The 19544-nt window shown below is 43.8% G+C and overlaps 1 protein-coding gene across 2 annotated transcripts in view; it reads left to right on the forward strand.

Moving 5' to 3' along the window:
* The window catches only part of P2RX4 (purinergic receptor P2X 4), a 122653-nt gene that overhangs the window by 86966 nt on the left and 16143 nt on the right, over nt 1–19544 (forward strand). For both annotated transcript variants that reach the window (XM_069755360.1, XM_069755370.1), the window contains one exon: nt 2323–2459. In XM_069755360.1, coding sequence (XP_069611461.1) covers nt 2323–2459 — 137 coding nt within the window. The remainder of the gene's footprint in view (nt 1–2322; nt 2460–19544) is intronic.

Consider the following 19544-nt stretch of genomic DNA (forward strand, 5'->3'; position numbering starts at 1 on the left):
CTCTCCTCAAAATCTTGCCTATAAAACTGTGTTTTTGGTAGCCATAACTTCGGCTAGAAGAGTGGGTGAACTGCAGGCCTTATCTATAAGAGAGCCATATCTTCTAGTGAGAGATGATTCAATAGTACTTCGTCTGTATCCTTCTTTTCTTCCGAAGGTAGTCTCTGAATTTCATCGTTCCCAAGAGATTGTTCTACCGACCTTTTGCCATAAACCTGCAAACTTGGAAGAAAGAAGATTTAACACTCTGGATGTCCGACGTATTCTGCTGCAATACTTAGATCAGACCCGTGCTCTCAGAATCGATCATAACCTCTCTGTCCATCTCTCAGGGCAAAATAAGGGGAAAAAAGTAGCTAAAAGTACCATTGCTACATGGATCAAAAAAGCCATAACGGAAGCCTACCTTGCTCAAAACAAAATACCTCCAGTAGGGATCAAGGCCCATTCAACAAGATCTACGTCAGTTTCCTGGGCAGAAAGAGCAGGTGCATCTCCGGAGCAGATCTGCAGGGCAGCAACGTGGTCTTCACTCCATACCTTCTCACAACACAGTTGGAGGAACTACTACTATTGTGTTAAATGTATTAAAGAAAATTGTCAGAGACCTGTTGCTCTGAATGTGCCAAACAAAGTTTTGACTGCTTATGACAAGTAGAGAACGTTTCTATTTCAAAGCTTGTCTGCTATAAACACTTTGATATAAAAAACTTTTTTTACCTATGGTTGTGGTTACCTTGAGTTAAAAACTAATCCAATAAACTTATGGCTTCATTAGTCTTCAGACCCTCCTGATACGCAATTTACTACCTTGCAAATAATTTCAGACCTTTGACATGTGGGATTGTCGCTCCTAGTAATATATGCTGAATGTGAGGTCTGTGACAGCCTTCACCAGCTATCATTAACAAGCACAGCTGTATTTCTGTAGGGGTTGTATCAAATTGGTAAACCTATGTAGTCTCCTCTCTAATGTGGATTTTCTTTTATCTCTGTATGCCCTTTCCTATTCTGTACAGAATCTGCTGTGGTTGCTACCACTTAACTCTGATCTCTTTGCTTCCCACAGCCATTTATACCACAGCTTGTCTCTGCTCTTCCTTGTTGACTTTGGTTGCTCTTAACTCTCTAATACAGTTTACCAACTTTCTGTGCTCCATGCTATAGGGATGGTGAGATTTCGGATCGGCTCAGTCCAGAACTAACAGCATCTAAGAGTAGTCTTGTAATCATGTCTTTGCTAGAAGAGACCTTAGATAGCCAGAAGGTCCTATTCCTGCAGCTTTTTCCAGATGTTACAGAGGATTTATCTGATTAGATTGTATGAACTGAAAACCACTTCTACAGTGTTCATTTTAGGACATGGTCACAAATCAAAGTCAAACATCAGAAATACTCTGTCTGATACCTCATTCTGATACTTGACTCTTAAGGTACCTTCACATTAAGCGACGCTGCAGCGATACCGACAACGATCCGGATCGCTGCAGCGTCGCTGTTTGGTCGCTGGAGAGCTGTCACACAGACCGCTCTCCAGCGACCAACGATGTCGGTTACCAGGGTAAACATCGGGTAACTAAGCGCAGGGCCGCGCTTAGTAACCCGATGTTCACCCTGGTTACCATCCTAAAAGTAAAAAAAAAAACAAACAGTACATACTTACCTACAGCCGTCTGTCCTCCAGCGCTGTGCTCTGCTCTCCTCCTGTACTGTCTGTGTGAGCACAGCGGCCGGAAAGCAGAGCGGTGACGTCACCGCTCTGCTTTCCGGCTGACCGACGCTCACAGCCAGTACAGGAGGAGAGCAGAGCACAGCGCTGGAGGACAGACGGCTGTAGGTAAGTATGTACTGTTTGTTTTTTTTTTTACTTTTAGGATGGTAACCAGGGTAAACATCGGGTTACTAAGCGCGGCCCTGCGCTTAGTTACCCGATGTTTACCCTGGTTACCAGTGAAGACATCGCTGGATCGGTGTCACACACGCCGATCCAGCGATGTCAGCAGGAGTCCAGCGACCAAATAAAGTTCTGGACTTTATTCAGCGACCAACGATCTCCCAGCAGGGGCCTGATCGTTGGTCGCTGTCACACATAACGATTTCATTAACGATATCGTTGCTACGTCACAAAAAGCAACGATATCGTTATGTGTGAAGGTACCTTTATACCTGTGACCATGTCCTAAAATGAACACCGTACACTTCAGATGTAACAGGATAGTTTTCTACAGTAAATTCCCATGAAAAAATACAAGATCCTTGCATAAACCCTATACAGAAACTCCCTCTGATTATAAAGCTTTCTGTATTGTCTTGTTTTTAAAGGGTGGCGTTATGGGAATTCAGATTAGTTGGAACTGTGACCTGGACAAAAAACATACAAACTGCGTTCCAAAGTACTCATTTCGGCGTTTGGACAATAGAGAATTAGATCACAATGTTTCTCCCGGATATAATTTCAGGTAAGCAAACACGGAGCTTTATTGGCATACACGATACAGTCAAGTAGCTGCTCCTTTTATCTGACATCTTATGTAATTTTATAAGGCTGTTTGTGAACCAGGCCATTGACACTTCACTTGATCATGTTAACCCCTTAGTGACGGAGCCAAATTTTTGAAATCTGACCAGTGTCACTTTATGTGGTAATAACTCTGCAACGCTTCAACAAATCCCAGTGATTTTGATACTGTTTTTTCGTGACACATTATACTTTATGATAATGGTAAATTTAGGTCAATATGTTTTGTTTGTTTATAAAAAATATCAAAAATTTGAGAAAAATGTTAAAAAAATTAGCAATTTTCTAAATTTGAATGATTATCCCTTTAATCCAGATAGTCATACCACAGCAAACCATTGATAAATAACATTTCCCACATGTCTGCTTTACATCAGCACCATTTGTAAAATGTTATTTTATTTTGTTAGCATTTTTGGAGGTTTAAAAATGTAGCAGCAATTTTTCATTTTTTCAAGGAAATTGACTAAATTTATTTTTTTAGGGACTTATCCATGTTTGAAGTGACTTTAGGGGTCTCATATATTGGGAAACCCCCAAACGTGATACCATTTTAAAAACCGCACCCCCTGACATATCGAAAACTGCAGTCAGGTAGTTTATTAACCCTTCAGGTGCTTTACAGGAATTAATGCAAAGTGGTATGACCGAAATGAAAATGTGTATTTTTACCACCTAAATGCCTCTAACTTCTGAACAGGTTACAACAGCCATCAGATGCTAATGCTGCTATTTGGTCATGAAGTGCCATGGCAAACATCAGGACCACAAAATCATGATCTGAGGGCACCAATTGGGATAAAGAGTAAGCCCCCACACTCTGTTATCCATATATAATGAAGTAGTCACTATTTACAGCAGCATCTAAGGAGTTAAACAGAGTTGGACGGTGCAAACACTGATCTTGGCTGATGCAGAAAGTTGTCAGCTATAGTGCACAGTCAACAGCTGCTGGATTGTTATTTGTATGGGGAGGCTATTCTCTAATATCTCAGGTCAGTTAAAAGATGTATTGGCTGTCATTAAGGGGTTAATCTTGTCGTTTTTTTAAAAACCGTTATGCCTCTGCATTTGAGTATGTTAAATTGGGTGATCAATATATATTTTATTGACATAAGTGGGTTAATGCTCTTCATATAAAAAAGTTATAAATTGAAGCATTTAAATGGGTTGTTTGGGACATAAAAATTAAACTACAGTACTCGGCAGCCACTTAGCAATGAATGGGGCTGTTGTACAGTCTCATCAATTTTTAAGTTCTGGACCACCCTTGTAAGTCTGTTTTTAATATTTATAAGGACTATTTGCATATATGTAATTTTGTTTCCTAATGGATAGAATTCATTTAATTTTAATTATTATTTTCATTCATCAAAAGCCTATTTTAGCTAAAAGTACAGTACATGTTTCATAGTATTTAAGGTTGAAGGTAGACTTAACCCCTTCCCGACCTGTGACACAGCGTATGCGTCATGAAAGTCGGTGCCAATCCGACCTGTGACGCATATGCTGTGTCACAGAATGATCGCGTCCCTGCAGATCGTGTGAAAGGGTTAACTCCCATTTCACCCAATCTGCAGGGACAGAGGGAGTGGTAGTTTAGCCCAGGGGGGGGTGGCTTCACCCCCCCGTGGCTACGATCGCTCTGATTGGCTGTTGAAAGTGAAACTGCCAATCAGAGCGATTTGTAATATTTCACCTATTATAACTGATGAAATATTACAATCCAGCCATGGCCGATGCTGCAATATCATCGGCCATGGCTGGAAACACTGATTTGCCCCCACCCCACTCCACCGATCGCCCCCCCAAGCCACCGATCTGTCCTGTACACTGCCCCGCTCCCCTCCGTCCTCCTGTCCGCTCCCCCCCGTGCTCTTGTCTGCTCACCCCCGTGCTCCAATCCCACCCCCCGTGCTCCAACCACCCCCCCTGCACTCCGATCCACCCCCCCCCGCAGTCCGATCCACCCCCGGTGCTCCGATCCACCCCCCGTGCTCCGATCCGACACCCCCCGTGCTCCGATTTACCCCCCATGCTCCGATTTCCCCCCCACCCCATCATACTTACCGAGCCTCCTGTGGTCCGTCCGTCTTCTTTCCTGGGCGCCGCCATCTTCCAAAATGGCGGGCGCATGCCGGCCGGCAGATTCGTTTCAAGTGCATTTTGATCACTGCGATATAACCTATCACAGTGATCAAAATAAAAAAAACACTGAATGACTCCCAGCCCCCCCCCCCCCCTTGTCACCCCCATAGGTAGGGACAATAATAAAATAAAGATCTTTTTTTTTTTTTCTTCCACTAAGGTTGGGGTAAGAACTAGGGTTAGGCTTTCGGTATGTGCACACGTATTCTGGTCCTCTGCGGATTTTTCCGCTGCGGATTTGATAAATCCGCAGTGCTAAACCGCTGCGGATTTATGGCAGATTTACCGTGGTTTTTCTGCGCATTTCGCTGCGGTTTTACAACTGCGATTTTCTATTGGAGCAGTTGTAAAACCGCTGCGGAATCCGCAGAAAGAAGCGACATGCTGCGGAATGTAAACCGCTGCGTTTCCGTGCAGTTTTTCTGCAGCATGTGTACAGCGATTTTTGTTTCCCATAGGTTTACATTGAACTGTAAACTCATGGGAAACTGCTGCGGATCCGCAGCGTTTTCCGCAGCATGTGCACATACCTTTAGAATTAGGCCATGTGCACACGGTGCGGATTTGGCTGCGGATCCGCAGCGGATTGGCCGCTGCGGATTCGCTGCAGTGTTCCATCAGGTTTTACAGTACCATGTAAACCTATGGAAAACCAAATCCGCTGTGCCCATGGTGCGGAAAATACCACGCGGAAACGCTGTGTTGTATTTTAAGCAGCATGTCAATTCTTTGTGCGGATTCCGCAGCGTTTTACACCTGTTCCTCAATAGGAATCCGCAGGTGAAATCCGCACAAAAAACACTGGAAATCCACGGTAAATCCACAGGTAAAACGCAGTGCCTTTTACCCGCGGATTTTTCAAAAGTGATGCTGAAAAATCTCACACGAATCCGCAACGTGGGCACATAGCCTTAGGGTTAGGGTTGGAATTAGGGTTGTGGTTAGGGTTGTGATTAGGGTTATGGCTACAGTTGGGATTAGGGTTAGAGGTGTGGGGGTTGTTAGTGTTGGAGGTAGAATTGAGGGGTTTCCACTGTTTAGGCACATCAGGGGTCTCCAAACGCAACATGGCGCCACCATTGATTCCAGCCAATCTCGTATTCAAAAAGTCAAATGGTGCTCCCTCACTTCCGAGCCCCGACGTGTGCCCAAACAGTGGTTTACCCCCACATATGGGGTACCAGCATACTCAGGACAAACTGCGCAACAATTACTGGGGTCCAATTTCTCCTGTTACCCTTGAGAAAATAAAAAAAATGCTTGCTAAAACATCATTTTTGAGGAAAGAAAAATGATTTTTTATTTTCACGGCTCTGCGTTGTAAACGTCTGTGAAGCACTTGGGGGTTCAAAGTGCTCACCACATATCTAGATAAGTTCCTTGGGGGGGTCTAGTTTGTAAAATGGGGTCACTTGTGGGGGGTTTCTACTGTTTAGGCACACCAGGGGCTCTGCAAACGCAACGTGACACCCGCAGACCATTCCATCAAAGTCTGCATTTCAAAAGTCACTACTTCCCTTCTGAGCCCCGACGTGTGCCCAAACAGTGGTTTACCCCCACACATGGGGTATCAGCGTACTCAGGAGAAACTGGACAACAACTTTTGGGGTCCAATTTCTCATGTAACCCTTGGGAAAATAAAAAATTCTGGGCTACCGTATATACTCGAGTATAAGCCGACCCGAGTATAAGCCGACCCCCCTAATTTTGCCACAAAAAACTGGGAAAACTTATTGACTCGAGTATAAGCCTAGGGTAGAAAATGCAGCATTTACCGGTGAATTTCAAAAATAAAAATAGATGCTCCATACCGTTCATTATTGCCCCATAAATGCTCCATATACAACTGTGCTATATAGAATGCTCTGCACCGTTGATTATGGCCCCATAGATGCTCCTTAGAATGCTGTGCCATATATGCTCTGCACCTTTGATTATGGCCCCATAGATGCTCCTTATGCTGTGCCATATATGCTCTGCACCTTTGATTATGGCCCCATAGATGCTCCTTTATAATGCTGTGCCATATATGCTCTGCACCTTTGATTATGGCCCCATAAATGCTCCTTATAATGCTGTGCCCCATATATGCTCTGCACCTTTATGGCCCCATAGGTGCTCCTTAGAATGCTGTGCCCCATATATGCTCTGCACCTTTATGGCCCCATAGGTGCTCCTTATAATGCTGTGCCCCTTATATGCTCTGCACCTTTATGGCCCCATAGGTGCTCCTTAGAATGCTGTGCCCCATATATGCTCTGCACCTTTATGGCCCCATAGGTGCTCCTTATAATGCTGTGCCCCATTTATGCTCTGCACCTTTATGGCCCCATAGGTGCTCCTTAGAATGCTGTGCCCCATATATGCTCTGCACCTTTATGGCCCCATAGGTGCTCCTTATAATGCTGTGCCCCATATATGCTCTGCACCTTTATGGCCCCATAGGTGCTCCTTATAATGCTGTGCCCCATTTATGCTCTGCACCTTTATGGCCCCATAGGTGCTCCTTAGAATGCTGTGCCCCATATATGCTCTGCACCTTTATGGCCCCATAGGTGCTCCTTAGAATGCTGTGCCCCATATATGCTCTGCACCTTTATGGCCCCATAGGTGCTCCTTATAATGCTGTGCCCCTTATATGCTCTGCACCTTTATGGCCCCATAGGTGCTCCTTAGAATGCTGCTGGTGCTGCCATAAAAAAAAAAAAATCACATACTCGCCTCTCTTCTCAGGACGCCGGCGCTTTCAATAATTACCTGCTCCTCTGCGGCTCCGTCTCCAGCACTGACGCTCAGCAGAGGGCGCGCACTGACTACGTCACAGCGCCCTGTAACCTGAGCGTCACTGCTAGAGGACGCTGCAGACGGAGCCGGAGCGAGGAGCAGGTAATTATAGCGCTGCGCTCCCCTTACCTGCTGCGGCGCGGTCCCTGCATTCCCTGGCTTCTCCGGCGCTGCGGCTTCTTCCTGTAATTGAGCGGTCACATGGCACCGATCATTTACAGCAATGAATATGCGGCTCCTCCCCTATGGGGGTGGAGCTGCCTATTCATTTCTGTAATGAGCGGTGCCATGTGACCGCTCAGTGCAGGAAGAATCTGCAGCGCCGGAGAAGCCAGGGACTGCAGGGACCACGCTGGGAGCAGGTAAGTATGATTACACAGCCCCCGCTCCCCCTCCCCTGCTGACACCCGGGTATATGACTCGAGTATAAGCCGAGAGGGGGACTTTCAGCCCAAAAAAATGGGCTGAAAATCTCGGCTTATACTCGAGTATATACGGTAAATAATTATTTTTGAGGAAAGAAAACGTATTTATTATTTTCACGGCTCTACGTTATAAACTTCTGTGAAGCACTTGGGGGTTCAAAGTGCTCACCACACATCTAGATAAGTTCCGTTCGGGGTCTAGTTTCCAAAATGGGGTCACTTGTGGGGGGTTTCTACTGTTTAGCCACATCAAGGGCTCTGCAAACGCAACGTGACGCCCGCAGAGCATTCCATCAAAATCTGCATTTCAAAACGTCACTACTTCACTTCCGAGCCCCGGCATGTGCCCAAACAGTGGTTTACCCCCACATATGGGTATCACTGTACTCAGGAGAAACTGGACAACAACTTTTGGGGTCAAATTTCTCCTGTTACCCTTGGGAAAATAAAAAATTGCAAGCTAAAAGATCATTTTTGAGGAAAGAAAAGTTATTTTTTATTTTCATGGCTCTGCGTTCTAAACTTCTGTGAAGCACCTGGGGGTTTAAAGTGCTCAATATGCATCTAGATAAGTTCCTTGGGGGGTCTAGTTTCCAAAATGGGGTCACTTGTGGGGGAGCTCCAATGTTTATGCACACAGGGGCTCTCCAAACGCGACATGGTGTCCGCTAACAATTGGAGCTAATTTTCCATTCAAAAAGTCAAATGGCGCGCCTTCCCTTCCGAGCCCTGCCGTGTGCCCAAACAGTGGTTTACCCCCACATATGAGGTATCTGCGTACTCTGGAGAAATTGCTCAACAAATTTTAGGATCCATTTTATCCTATTGCCCATGTGAAAATGAAAAAATTGAGGCGAAAAGAAATTTTTTGTGAAAAAAAAGTACTTTTTCATTTTTACGGATCAATTTGTGAAGCACCTGGGGGTTCAAAGTGCTCACTATATATCTAGATAAGTTCCTTGGGGTGTCTAGTTTCCAAAATGGGGTCACTTGTGGGGGAGCTCCAATTTTTAGGCACACGGGGGCTCTCCAAACGTGACATGGTGTCCGCTAAAGAGTGGAGCCAATTTTTCATTCAAAAAGTCAAATGGCGCTCCTTCCCTTCCAAGCCCTGCCGTGCGCCCAAACAGTGTGGTTTCCCCCTACATATGAGGTATCAGCGTACTCAGGACAAATTGGACAACAACTTTCGTGGTTCAGTTTCTCCTTTTACCATTGTGAAATCAAAAAAATTGTTGCTAAAAGATAATTTTTGTGACTAAAAAGTTAAATGTTCATTTTTTCCTTCCATGTTGCTTCTGCTGCTGTGAAGCACCTGAAGGGTTAATAAACTTCTTGAATGTGGTTTTGTGCACCTTGAGGGGTGCAGTTTTTAGAATGGTGTCACTTTTGGGTATTTTCAGCCATATAGACCCCGTAAACTGACTTCAAATGTTAGGTGGTCTCTAAAAAAATGGTTTTGTAAATTTTGTTGTAAAAATGAGAAATCGCTGGTCAAATTTTAACCCTTATAACTTCCTAGCAAAAAAAAATTTTGTTTCCAAAATTGTTCTGATGTAAAGTATACATGTGGGAAATGTTATTTATTAACTATTTTGTGTCACATAACTCTCTGGTTTAACAGAATAAAAATTCAAATTGTGAAAATTGCGAAATTTTCAAAATTTTCGCCAAATTTCCGTTTTGTATCACAAATAAACGCATAATTTATTGACCTAAGTTTACCACTAACATGAAGCCCAATATGTCACGAAAAAACAGTCTCAGAACCGCTAGGATCCGTTGAAGCGTTCCTGAGTTATTACCTCATAAAGGGACACTGGTCAGAATTGCAAAAAAACGGCCAGGTCATTAACCCCTTTCTGCCAGCTGACTGAATAGTACGTCAGCTGGCAGATCCCCTGCTTTGAGGTGGGCTCCGGCGGTGAGCCCACCTCAAAGCCGCGACATGTCAGCTGTTTTGTACAGCTGACATGTGCGCGCAATGAGCGCGAGCGGAATCGCGATCCGCCCGCGCTCATTAACTAGTTAAATGCCGCCGTCAAGCGCTGACAGCGGCATTTAACTAGCTCTCCCGGCCGCGCGGCCGGAAGTGCTCGCACTGCTGACCCCCGTCACATGATCGGGGGTCAGCAGTGCATCGCCATAACAACCAGAGGTCTCCTTGAGACCTCTATGGTTGTTGATGGCCGATTGCTTTGAGCGCCACCCTGTGGTCGGCGTTCAAAGCAACCCTGCATTTCTGCTACATAGAGGTGATCTGTACTTCACCTCTATGTAGCAGAGCCGATCGAGTTATGCATGCTTCTAGCCTCCCATGGAGGCTATTGAAGCATGCTAAAATTTAAAAAAAAAAGTGATTAAAAATATAAAAAAAATTAAAAATATATAAAAGTTCAAATCACCCCCCTTTCGCCCCAATCAAAATAAAACAATTAAAAAAAATCAAACATACACATATTTGGTATCGCCGCGTTCAGAATCGCCCGATCTATCAATAAAAACAAAGGATTAACCTGACCGCTAAATGACGTAGCGAGAAAAAAAATCAAAACGCCAAAATTACGTTTTTTTGGTCGCCGCAACATTGCATTAAAATGCAATAACGGGCGATCAAAAGAACGTATCTACACCAAAATGGTATCATTAAAAACGCCAGCTCGGCACGCAAAAAATAAGCCCTCACCTGACCCCAGATCACGAAAATTGGAGACGCTACGGGTATCGGAAAATCGCGCAATTTTTTTATTTTTTATTTTAGCAAAATTTGGAAATTTTTTTCACCACTTAGATAAAAAATAACCTAGACATGTTTGGTGTCTATGAACTCGTAATGACCTGGAGAATCATAATGGCAGGTTAGTTTTAGCATTTAGTGAACCTAGCAAAAAAGCCAAACAAAAAACAAGTGTGAGATTGCACTTTTTTTGCAATTTCATCACACTTGGAATTTTTTTCCCGTTTTCTGTTACATGGCATGGTAAAATCAATGGTATCGTTCAAAAGTACATCTCGTCCCGCAAAAAATAAGCCCTCACATGGCCATATTGACGGAAAAATAAAAAAGTTATGGCTCTGGGAAGGAGGGGAGCAAAAAACGAAAATGAAAAAGCGGAAAAAGCTCCGGGGGTGAAGGGGTTAAGGTCAAAAAAGGCTGGGTCATGAAGGGGTTAAGCTGTGTGTGCACTTTTAGTATTTGCTTGCAGAAATTTCTGCACGATTTCTGCATCTTTTGGCAGCAATAATGCTGTTTTTTGCAGGGTTTTGTATGCGTTTTTTGCATGCGCTTATGTACAGTAATGAAGTTTTGTGTTTTTGTTTTTTTTAAACTAAATAAAGATATATAAAATAAAAAAGGGATGAAATTTCTTGGTTCAATGCAACCTTTTTCATTCTGATGGCAGTAGCATCAGGGTAATGGGATTAGGGCTTGGTGTCAGCCTGACACCTAGGCTTAGTAATGATATGGTGTCAGCCTGACACCCTCATTACTAAGCCAGTAAGTAAACAAAAACACACATACATTGTCACCAGCCTATGAAGGAACATTAAAAGAATGAACCTACGTAGGCTGTAACCAAACAGCAACTTTTAATTTAAAGGAAAAAAAATTGTGTAGGCTCCCTCATAATTTTCATAACCAGCAGAGGGAAAGCTGAGGGCTGATGTTAATATTCTGGGAAGGATCCAATGGCCATAAAGGTTCCCAGGCTATTAATATTGGCTCACAACTGTTTGCTTAGCCTTTACTGGCTAGCTTCCAGGGGGACCCCCCAAAAAATTTACATGGGGTCCCCCTATAAAATATAACCAGCAAAGGCTAGGCAGACAGTTGCAGGCTGATATTAATAGCCTAGGAAGGGGCTATGGATATTGCCCCCCATCTGCCCAGGCTAAAAACATCAGCTCTCAGCCACCCTGAAAAGGCACATCTACAAGATGCACCAAATCTGGCTCTTAGCGTACCTCTTCCCTTGTAGCAGTGGCAAGTGGGGTGATGGTTGGGGGGGCTGTTGTCACCTTTGTATTATCAGGTGACATCAAACCCACAGATTAGTAATGGAGAGGCGTCTTTAAGTTGTCCCCATTATTAATTCCATAGTGATATTATAAAAACACACACCCAGAATAAAGTCCTTTATTTGAAATAATGACAGACACCTACTGCATATTGAATCTAAATTAAACCAAAATCACCAAACGCCTAATCCACTGACGCCAACAATATTCCTCACCTGTCCGCAGAGAAGATAATCCATAATGTCCCACGACGATCCTGATGACTTTGAGATCAGTCACTGTGACTGCTCTCAAAGATAAACGATGATACACTGACTGGAGGCAATTGCTCCCGCAGTGTATCACTGAGCTGCCGTGAGGGAGTTTACCGGAGTTCATCAGCTGATCAGCTATGGTGAACTCTCTCATGGTAGCTCAGTATCACCGGCGGCCTGGTAGAGCAGTCGCATCTCCCGATGTGACTGTTCTACAAGTTAGATCGCCGTGGGACACTCGGGATTATGTGGACTATGGCGCACAGGTGAGTATATGGTGCTTTTATTATTTTGGATTTTTTCTAGGAGACATGGGCATCGGGGATTAGGCGTTAAGATGAGTATAATGTGTTTTTTTTTATTTGAGTAAGTATGTAATTATTTTACATGTGGTTTTTTGTGTGTGTGTGTGAGCCCAGGCAGTGGCTGATGAGACTACTTCTCCCATCAGCGGCTCCTGCATCACTGTTATCAGTGACAACAGACGTAGGCTGATGGGAGCAGTAGTCTCATCAGCCCACACCTGCTGACCTGCGGTAAGCATTTTACCGCGGGTCACAGCTGCTGCGTCACTCTGACAGCATGACCCCATAGCGCTCTGACGGACGGTCTCACCAGTGGTAGCGTTACTGTCGATACGAACCCCCATGCCGGTGTTTCCCTTGTTGTCACACAAATGACAGTATGAGAAACCCCATAGGAAGCCGGTAAAAACACAAACAGAAACTCAGGAAATCTGCAAACATTTTTATACCTGTTTTTTGCTGCAGATTTCACTGACTCAATTGAAGTCAATGTGTGGAAAACGCTACAAATCCGCACAAAGAATTGACATGCTTTAGAAAGAAATGCACTTCAAATACTGATCATGAGGAAAATTACTGATCATGTGCACAGCACTTCTGGATTGTCCTTTTAATTAGCTTGCATAAGGATTCCATAGCGTTTTTGGAACACTTCCGTGTGGAAAAAACGCATAAATAATGCACTGTGTGCATATAGCCTTATGTGGAGAGGGAGGGTCCGCTCACCAACAAGACTGTAGTGGTGCTCACAATGTATACATCACACGAAGCTGCCCAGGTCCAGGCATAGCAGTCAGCAGGGAAAGAAAGGAAATCCAACAGCAATGATGCAAATTGTGGATTGAAAACTTCACATTTATTTCTGCATTAAAAAGATGGCGGTGCCTCCATCATGAGAACAAACCTACCAGTTTCAGCAAAGCCTTAAAGAAGTTGTCCACTACTATAAAGTTGTTTTTTTTTCATAAATCTTGCTATTATGTACCACTGAAAACATCTACTGTGTTTATTTTAGCAATATTACCTGTTATCATGCTGTAGCAGCACATCTTCAGTGCTGGATTCAGCTCTCATGGGGTTAATCGACAACTTCCTTTCTCCTGAGTTATTGTGCTCTAATACTACAAGTTCCATGATGCTTTGCACTGCCACTAAGCCCGAACCTAGCACACCCACTCCAAAAACACACCCAAACCCCTCCCTCCTCTCCCCCCTCTCTTCAAAAAGATTTGTGGTGTCATTTCTGTCCAACTCCTCTTTTACATTTGTCTAACCCACACTCCATTACACACAGATAGATAGATAGATAGATAGATAGATAGATAGATAGATAGATAGATATTAGATAGATAGATAGATATTAGATGGATAGATAGATATTAAATAGATAGATAGATATTAGATAGATAGATATTAGATAGATAGATATTAGATAGATAGATAGATATTAGATAGATAGATAGATAGATATTAGATAGATAGATATTAGATAGATAGATAGATATTAGATAGATAGATAGATATTAGATAGATAGATATTAGATAGATAGATATTAGATAGACTAGATTGTGGCCCGATTCTAACGCATCGGGTATTCTAGAATATGCATGTCCCCGTAGTATATGGACAATGATGATTCCAGAATTCGCGGCAGACTGTGCCCGTCGCTGATTGTTCGAGGCAACCTATGACCGCATCGTCGCCATGGCAACCATTATGACATCTATGTCGATACTGTGCCCGTCGCTGAATCAGAAACGTGAGATGTCTACGTCCTTTATGACATCATCGTCGCTGTGCCCGTTGCTGATTGGTCGAGGCCTGGCGGCCTCGACCAATCAGACGCTGGATTTCTACGTCCTTTATGACATCATCATCGCTGTGCCCGTTGCTGATTGGTCGAGGCCTGGCGGCCTCGACCAATCAGACGCGGGATTTCTATGCCATATGTCTAAGCAGGAGGACTGATCAATATAGAGGTATCAGGAGGACTGATCAATATAGAAGTGTCAGGAGGACTGATCAATATAGAAGTGTCAGGAGGACTGATCAATATAGAAGTGTCAGGAGGACTGATCAATATAGAAGTGTCAGGAGGACTGATCAATATAGAAGTGTCAGGAGGACTGATCAATATAGAAGTGTCAGGAGGACTGATCAATATAGAAGTGTCAGGAGGACTGATCAATATAGAAGTGTCAGGAGGACTGATCAATATAGAAGTGTCAGGAGGACTGATCAATATAGAAGTGTCAGGAGGACTGATCAATATAGAAGTGTCAGGAGGACTGATCAATATAGAAGTGTCAGGAGGACTGATCAATATAGAAGTGTCAGGAGGACTGTCAGGAGGACTGATCAATATAGAAGTGTCAGGAGGACTGATCAATATAGAAGTGTCAGGAGGACTGATCAATATAGAGGTATCAGGAGGACTGATCAATATAGAAGTGTCAGGAGGACTGATCAATATAGAAGTGTCAGGAGGACTGATCAATATAGAGGTATCAGGAGGACTGATCAATATAGAAGTGTCAGGAGGACTGATCAATATAGAGGTATCAGGAGGACTGATCAATATAGAGGTGTCAGGAGGACTGATCAATATAGAAGTGTCAGGAGGACTGATCAATATAGAAGTGACAGGAGAACTGATCAATATAGAAGTGTCAGGAGGACTGATCAATATAGAAGTGTCAGGAGGACTGATCAATATAGAGGTATCAGGAGGACTGTTCAATATAGAATGTCCGGAGGACTGATCAATATAGAGGTATCAGGAGGACTGTTCAATATAGAAGTGTCAGGAGGACTGATCAATATAGAGGTATCAGGAGGACTGATCAATATAGAAGTGTCAGGAGGACTGATCAATATAGAGGTATCAGGAAGACTGATCAATATAGAAGTGTCAGGAGGACTGATCAATATAGAAGTGTCAGGAGGACTGATCAATATAGAAGTGTCAGGAGGACTGATCAATATAGAGGTATCAGGAGGACTGATCAATATAGAAGTGTCAGGAGGACTGATCAATATAGAAGTGTCAGGAGGACTGATCTATATTGATCAGTCCTCCTGATACCTCTATATTGATCAGTCCTCCTGACACTTCTATATTGATCAGTCCTCCTGATACCTCTATATTGAAGTGTCAGGAGGACTGATCAATACAGAAGTGTCAGGAGGACTGATCAATACAGAAGTGGCGGCCTCGACCAATCAGTCGCGGGATTTCTACGTCGATGCTGTGCCGGTCTCTGATTGGTCGAGGCCTGGCGGCCTCGACCAATCAGAGAGCCGGGATTTCCAAGACAGACAGACAGACAGACAGACAGACGGAAAAACCCTTAGACAATTATATATATAGATAGATATTAGATAGATATTAGATAGATATTAGCTGATATTAGATAGATATTAGCTGATAGATAGATATTAGATAGATATTAGCTATTAGATAGATATTAGCTATTAGATAGATATTAGCTATTAGATAGATATTAGCTATTAGATAGATATTAGATAGATATTAGATAGATATTAGATAGATATTAGATAGATATTAGATAGATATTGGATAGATATTGGATAGATATTAGATAGATATGGGATAGATATTAGATAGATATGGGATAGATATTAGATAGATATGGGATAGATATGGGATAGATAGATATTAGATAGATATTAGATAGATATTAGATAGATATGGGATAGATAGATATTAGATAGATATGGGATAGATAGATAGACACAGACAGATAGATAGAATTAGATAGATATGGGATAGATAGATAGATACATACAGATATATCTATTTCCATAGATATGTCCATATCCATGTTTCTAAACCCCTTAACCCCTGGAGCTTTTTTCGTTTATCGCTACCCTTCTTTCCAGAGCCATAATGTTTCGGTCACTATGGCCATGTGAGGGCTTATCTTTTGCTGGACAAGGTCTACTTTTGAACGACACCATTGGTTTTACCATGTCGTGTAACAGAAAATGTGAAAAAAATTCAAAGTATGATGAAATTGCAAAAAAAGTGCAATCCCACACTTGTTTTTTGCTTGCCTTTTTGCTAGGTTCACTAAATGCTAAGACTGTGTGCACACGTTGCGGAGTTGATTGCAGATCCGCAGCATTTTTTGCAGTACGGAATTGCATCAAATCCGCTGTGTAGTGCACAACCAATGTAAGTCTATGGGAGCCGCAGACTTGTTGTGCACATACTGCGGAAAAGGCCGCATCGAAACGCAGCTTTTTTTTTTCTCCGCAGCATGTCACTACTTTTGTGCCGAACTGCAGCGTTTCTGCACCCTTAGGCCGGGATCACACTACAGCGAGATACGGCCGAGTCTCGCAGGTTAAAACCAAGCTCTGGCACCGGCACTCTGGAGCGGAGCGTGCGGCCGCATAGCAATACATGGAGCTGCACGCTCCGCTCCGGAGTGCCGGTGCCAGAGCTTGTATTTAACCTGCGAGACTTGGCCGTATCTCGCTGTTGTGTGACTCCGGCCTTAGACTTTCATTGAGATGTAAAAAATATCTGCAGTTTTGCTGCGAATGTGGGTACAAGAAACGCTGCAGTTCAGGAGGAGGGAAGTGTGTGGGCGGTGACCAGGGCCGGACTGGCCATCGGGCACTTCTGGCAAATGCCAGAAGGGCCGGTGCCAGTAGTGGGCCCCTGCACTCTTTCCCCCCTACTCCCACCAGTGCCGCCGCCGCATTCAACTCATGAGAGGCTCCCTGGAGATTTTTTTGTCTCGGTTGAGCACTCCTTCAATTCCTGACCACGTACTGACTACCCTGTCCCCTGATGATTCTTCCCTGAGATGAAACGCGTAGGGAGGTGGTCTAGAACGCAGGAGGTGGTCTTGGAGTCCAACGGATCCTAGATGGATGGAATTTGATCCATAGGACTCTTATCCAGACATGGGGAACACATTCCAGTATGCTGCACCATGACATTTGGGTGAGATCGTTTCAATAGCTCTATGTGTACCCCCGTGTATTTGAGGCTTCTTATTGGTGATAACCAGCGGTGTTGTCTTTTCACCTTATAGAAAGCTTTAAGAAATATTCTTTGTGAATAACAGTAGCACATATTTGTATTTTTGGTTCCTCTGCTTTACCTGATAAGGTGTATGTTGTAACAATAACCCTGAAGGCTGTGTAGGGCACCAATTTGACTACTGAATATTTCTCTTTGGACTGTTTATCAGTTCCTTGTCCGATTGACCTTTGTGGTCAATGTACGAGTTTGTTGTTATATGTTGTCGTATAGTTTTTTAATTAGTATTTATTAAGCGTTATATTTTAGGTTTCCCTTTGCTATTTTTTTCGCATTAAACTATACCGGCGTCTATGACGCCGGTATAGTTCAATGCAATGATGGAGGAGAGAGCGTCCACTGACGCTCCCTCTCCCATCATTCCCCGCTCTGCCTCTGACACTGCGGGTGCGCGATGACGTCATATCATCGCACACCTGCTGTGTCCCGGGCAGACTGCAGCCGCCGAGACAGGAGCCAGGAGCAGCGCGGGCAAGAGGAAAGGTGAGGAGAGTGTTTTTTTTTTTTTTTACTGGACTGTGGAGCCATTATCAGGGGAGATGAGATGTGGGTTGTGCTGTATATACCACTGTGTGGGCTGTGCTGTGTATATACCACTGTGTGGGCTGTGCTGTGTATATACCACTGTGTGGGCTGTGCTGTGTATATACCACTGTGTGGGCTGTGCTGTGTATATATCACTGTGTGGGCTGTGCTGTGTATACTACTACGCGGGCTGTGCTGTATATACTACGACCCGGGCTGTGCTGTATACTACTACATGGGCTGTGCTGTATACTACTACGCGGGCTGTGCTGTATACTACTAAGCGGGCTGTGCTATATTATGCAGGCTGTGCTATATACTATGCAAGTTGTGCTATATTATATGCGGGCTTTGATATATACTATGGGAGGTATATTATATTCTATGGGGGAGGCTGTGTTATATACTATGTGGCTGTGTTATATATTATTGCGGGGGTATATTCTATTCTATGGGGGAGGCTGTCTTATATACTATGGGGGGTATATTATTCTATGGGGGGCTGCATTATATTCTATGGGGGCTACATTATATTCAATGGGGGCTACATAATATATTATGGGGAGGTGGGCTGCATTATATTCTATGGGGGGCTGTATTAGATTTTATGAGGGATGATTGCATCATACTCTTTGATGGGGCTGCATTATATTCTATGGGGAGGTGGGCTGCATTCTATTCTATTCAGGGCTACATTATATTATATTTATATTCTATGAGGGGTGATTGCATCATACTCTATGGGGGGCTGCATTATATTATTTGGGTGGTTACATTATACTCTGGGGTGGCTGCATTATACTCAGCAAATTCAGATGTAAGGCTACTTTCACACTTGCGTCGGTACGGGGCCATCGCAAACCTTCGGCCAGACGTACCAACGGACGTAATGCTAAATTTAGCACAACGTGGGCAGCGGATGCAGTTTTACAACGCATCCGCTGCCCATTGTGATGAGCGTGGAGGAGGGGGTGGAGTTCCAGCCACGCATGCGCGGTCGGAAATGGCAGACCCGTCGCACAAAAAAAGTTACATTGAACTTTTTTTGTGCGTCACGTCCGCCAAAACACGACCGAGCCGTTGCTTATACAAGTCTATGGGTACAAAACGCATCCTGCGAGCACATTTGCAGGATCCGTTTTTTTTCGCCGGATCTTTTTTTTTTTCCGCCATATCCGGTTTTTTCCACCTGATCGTTTTAGATCAGTCGCTGTGCATTTTTTCGACGTACCGAAAAACCGTTCCTCTGTATGTGTTTTCCGTCCGGCGGAAACAGCTTTTTTGACGGATCCTGCAAAAACGGATTAAACGTGTGGCCATCAGGCGCAATCCGGCGCTAATACAACTCTATGAGAAAAAACAGATCTGGCGGAAAAAAACGATCCGGTGCAAATAAATGGATCCTGCAAATGTGCTCGCAGGATGCGTTTTACCCATAGACTTGTATTAGCGACGGATCGTGACGGATGGCCAGACATCGCCTCCGT

This window comes from Ranitomeya imitator, chromosome 1 (genome assembly GCF_032444005.1).
Source record: "Ranitomeya imitator isolate aRanImi1 chromosome 1, aRanImi1.pri, whole genome shotgun sequence".
In the NCBI taxonomy this organism is placed as follows: domain Eukaryota; kingdom Metazoa; phylum Chordata; class Amphibia; order Anura; family Dendrobatidae; genus Ranitomeya; species Ranitomeya imitator.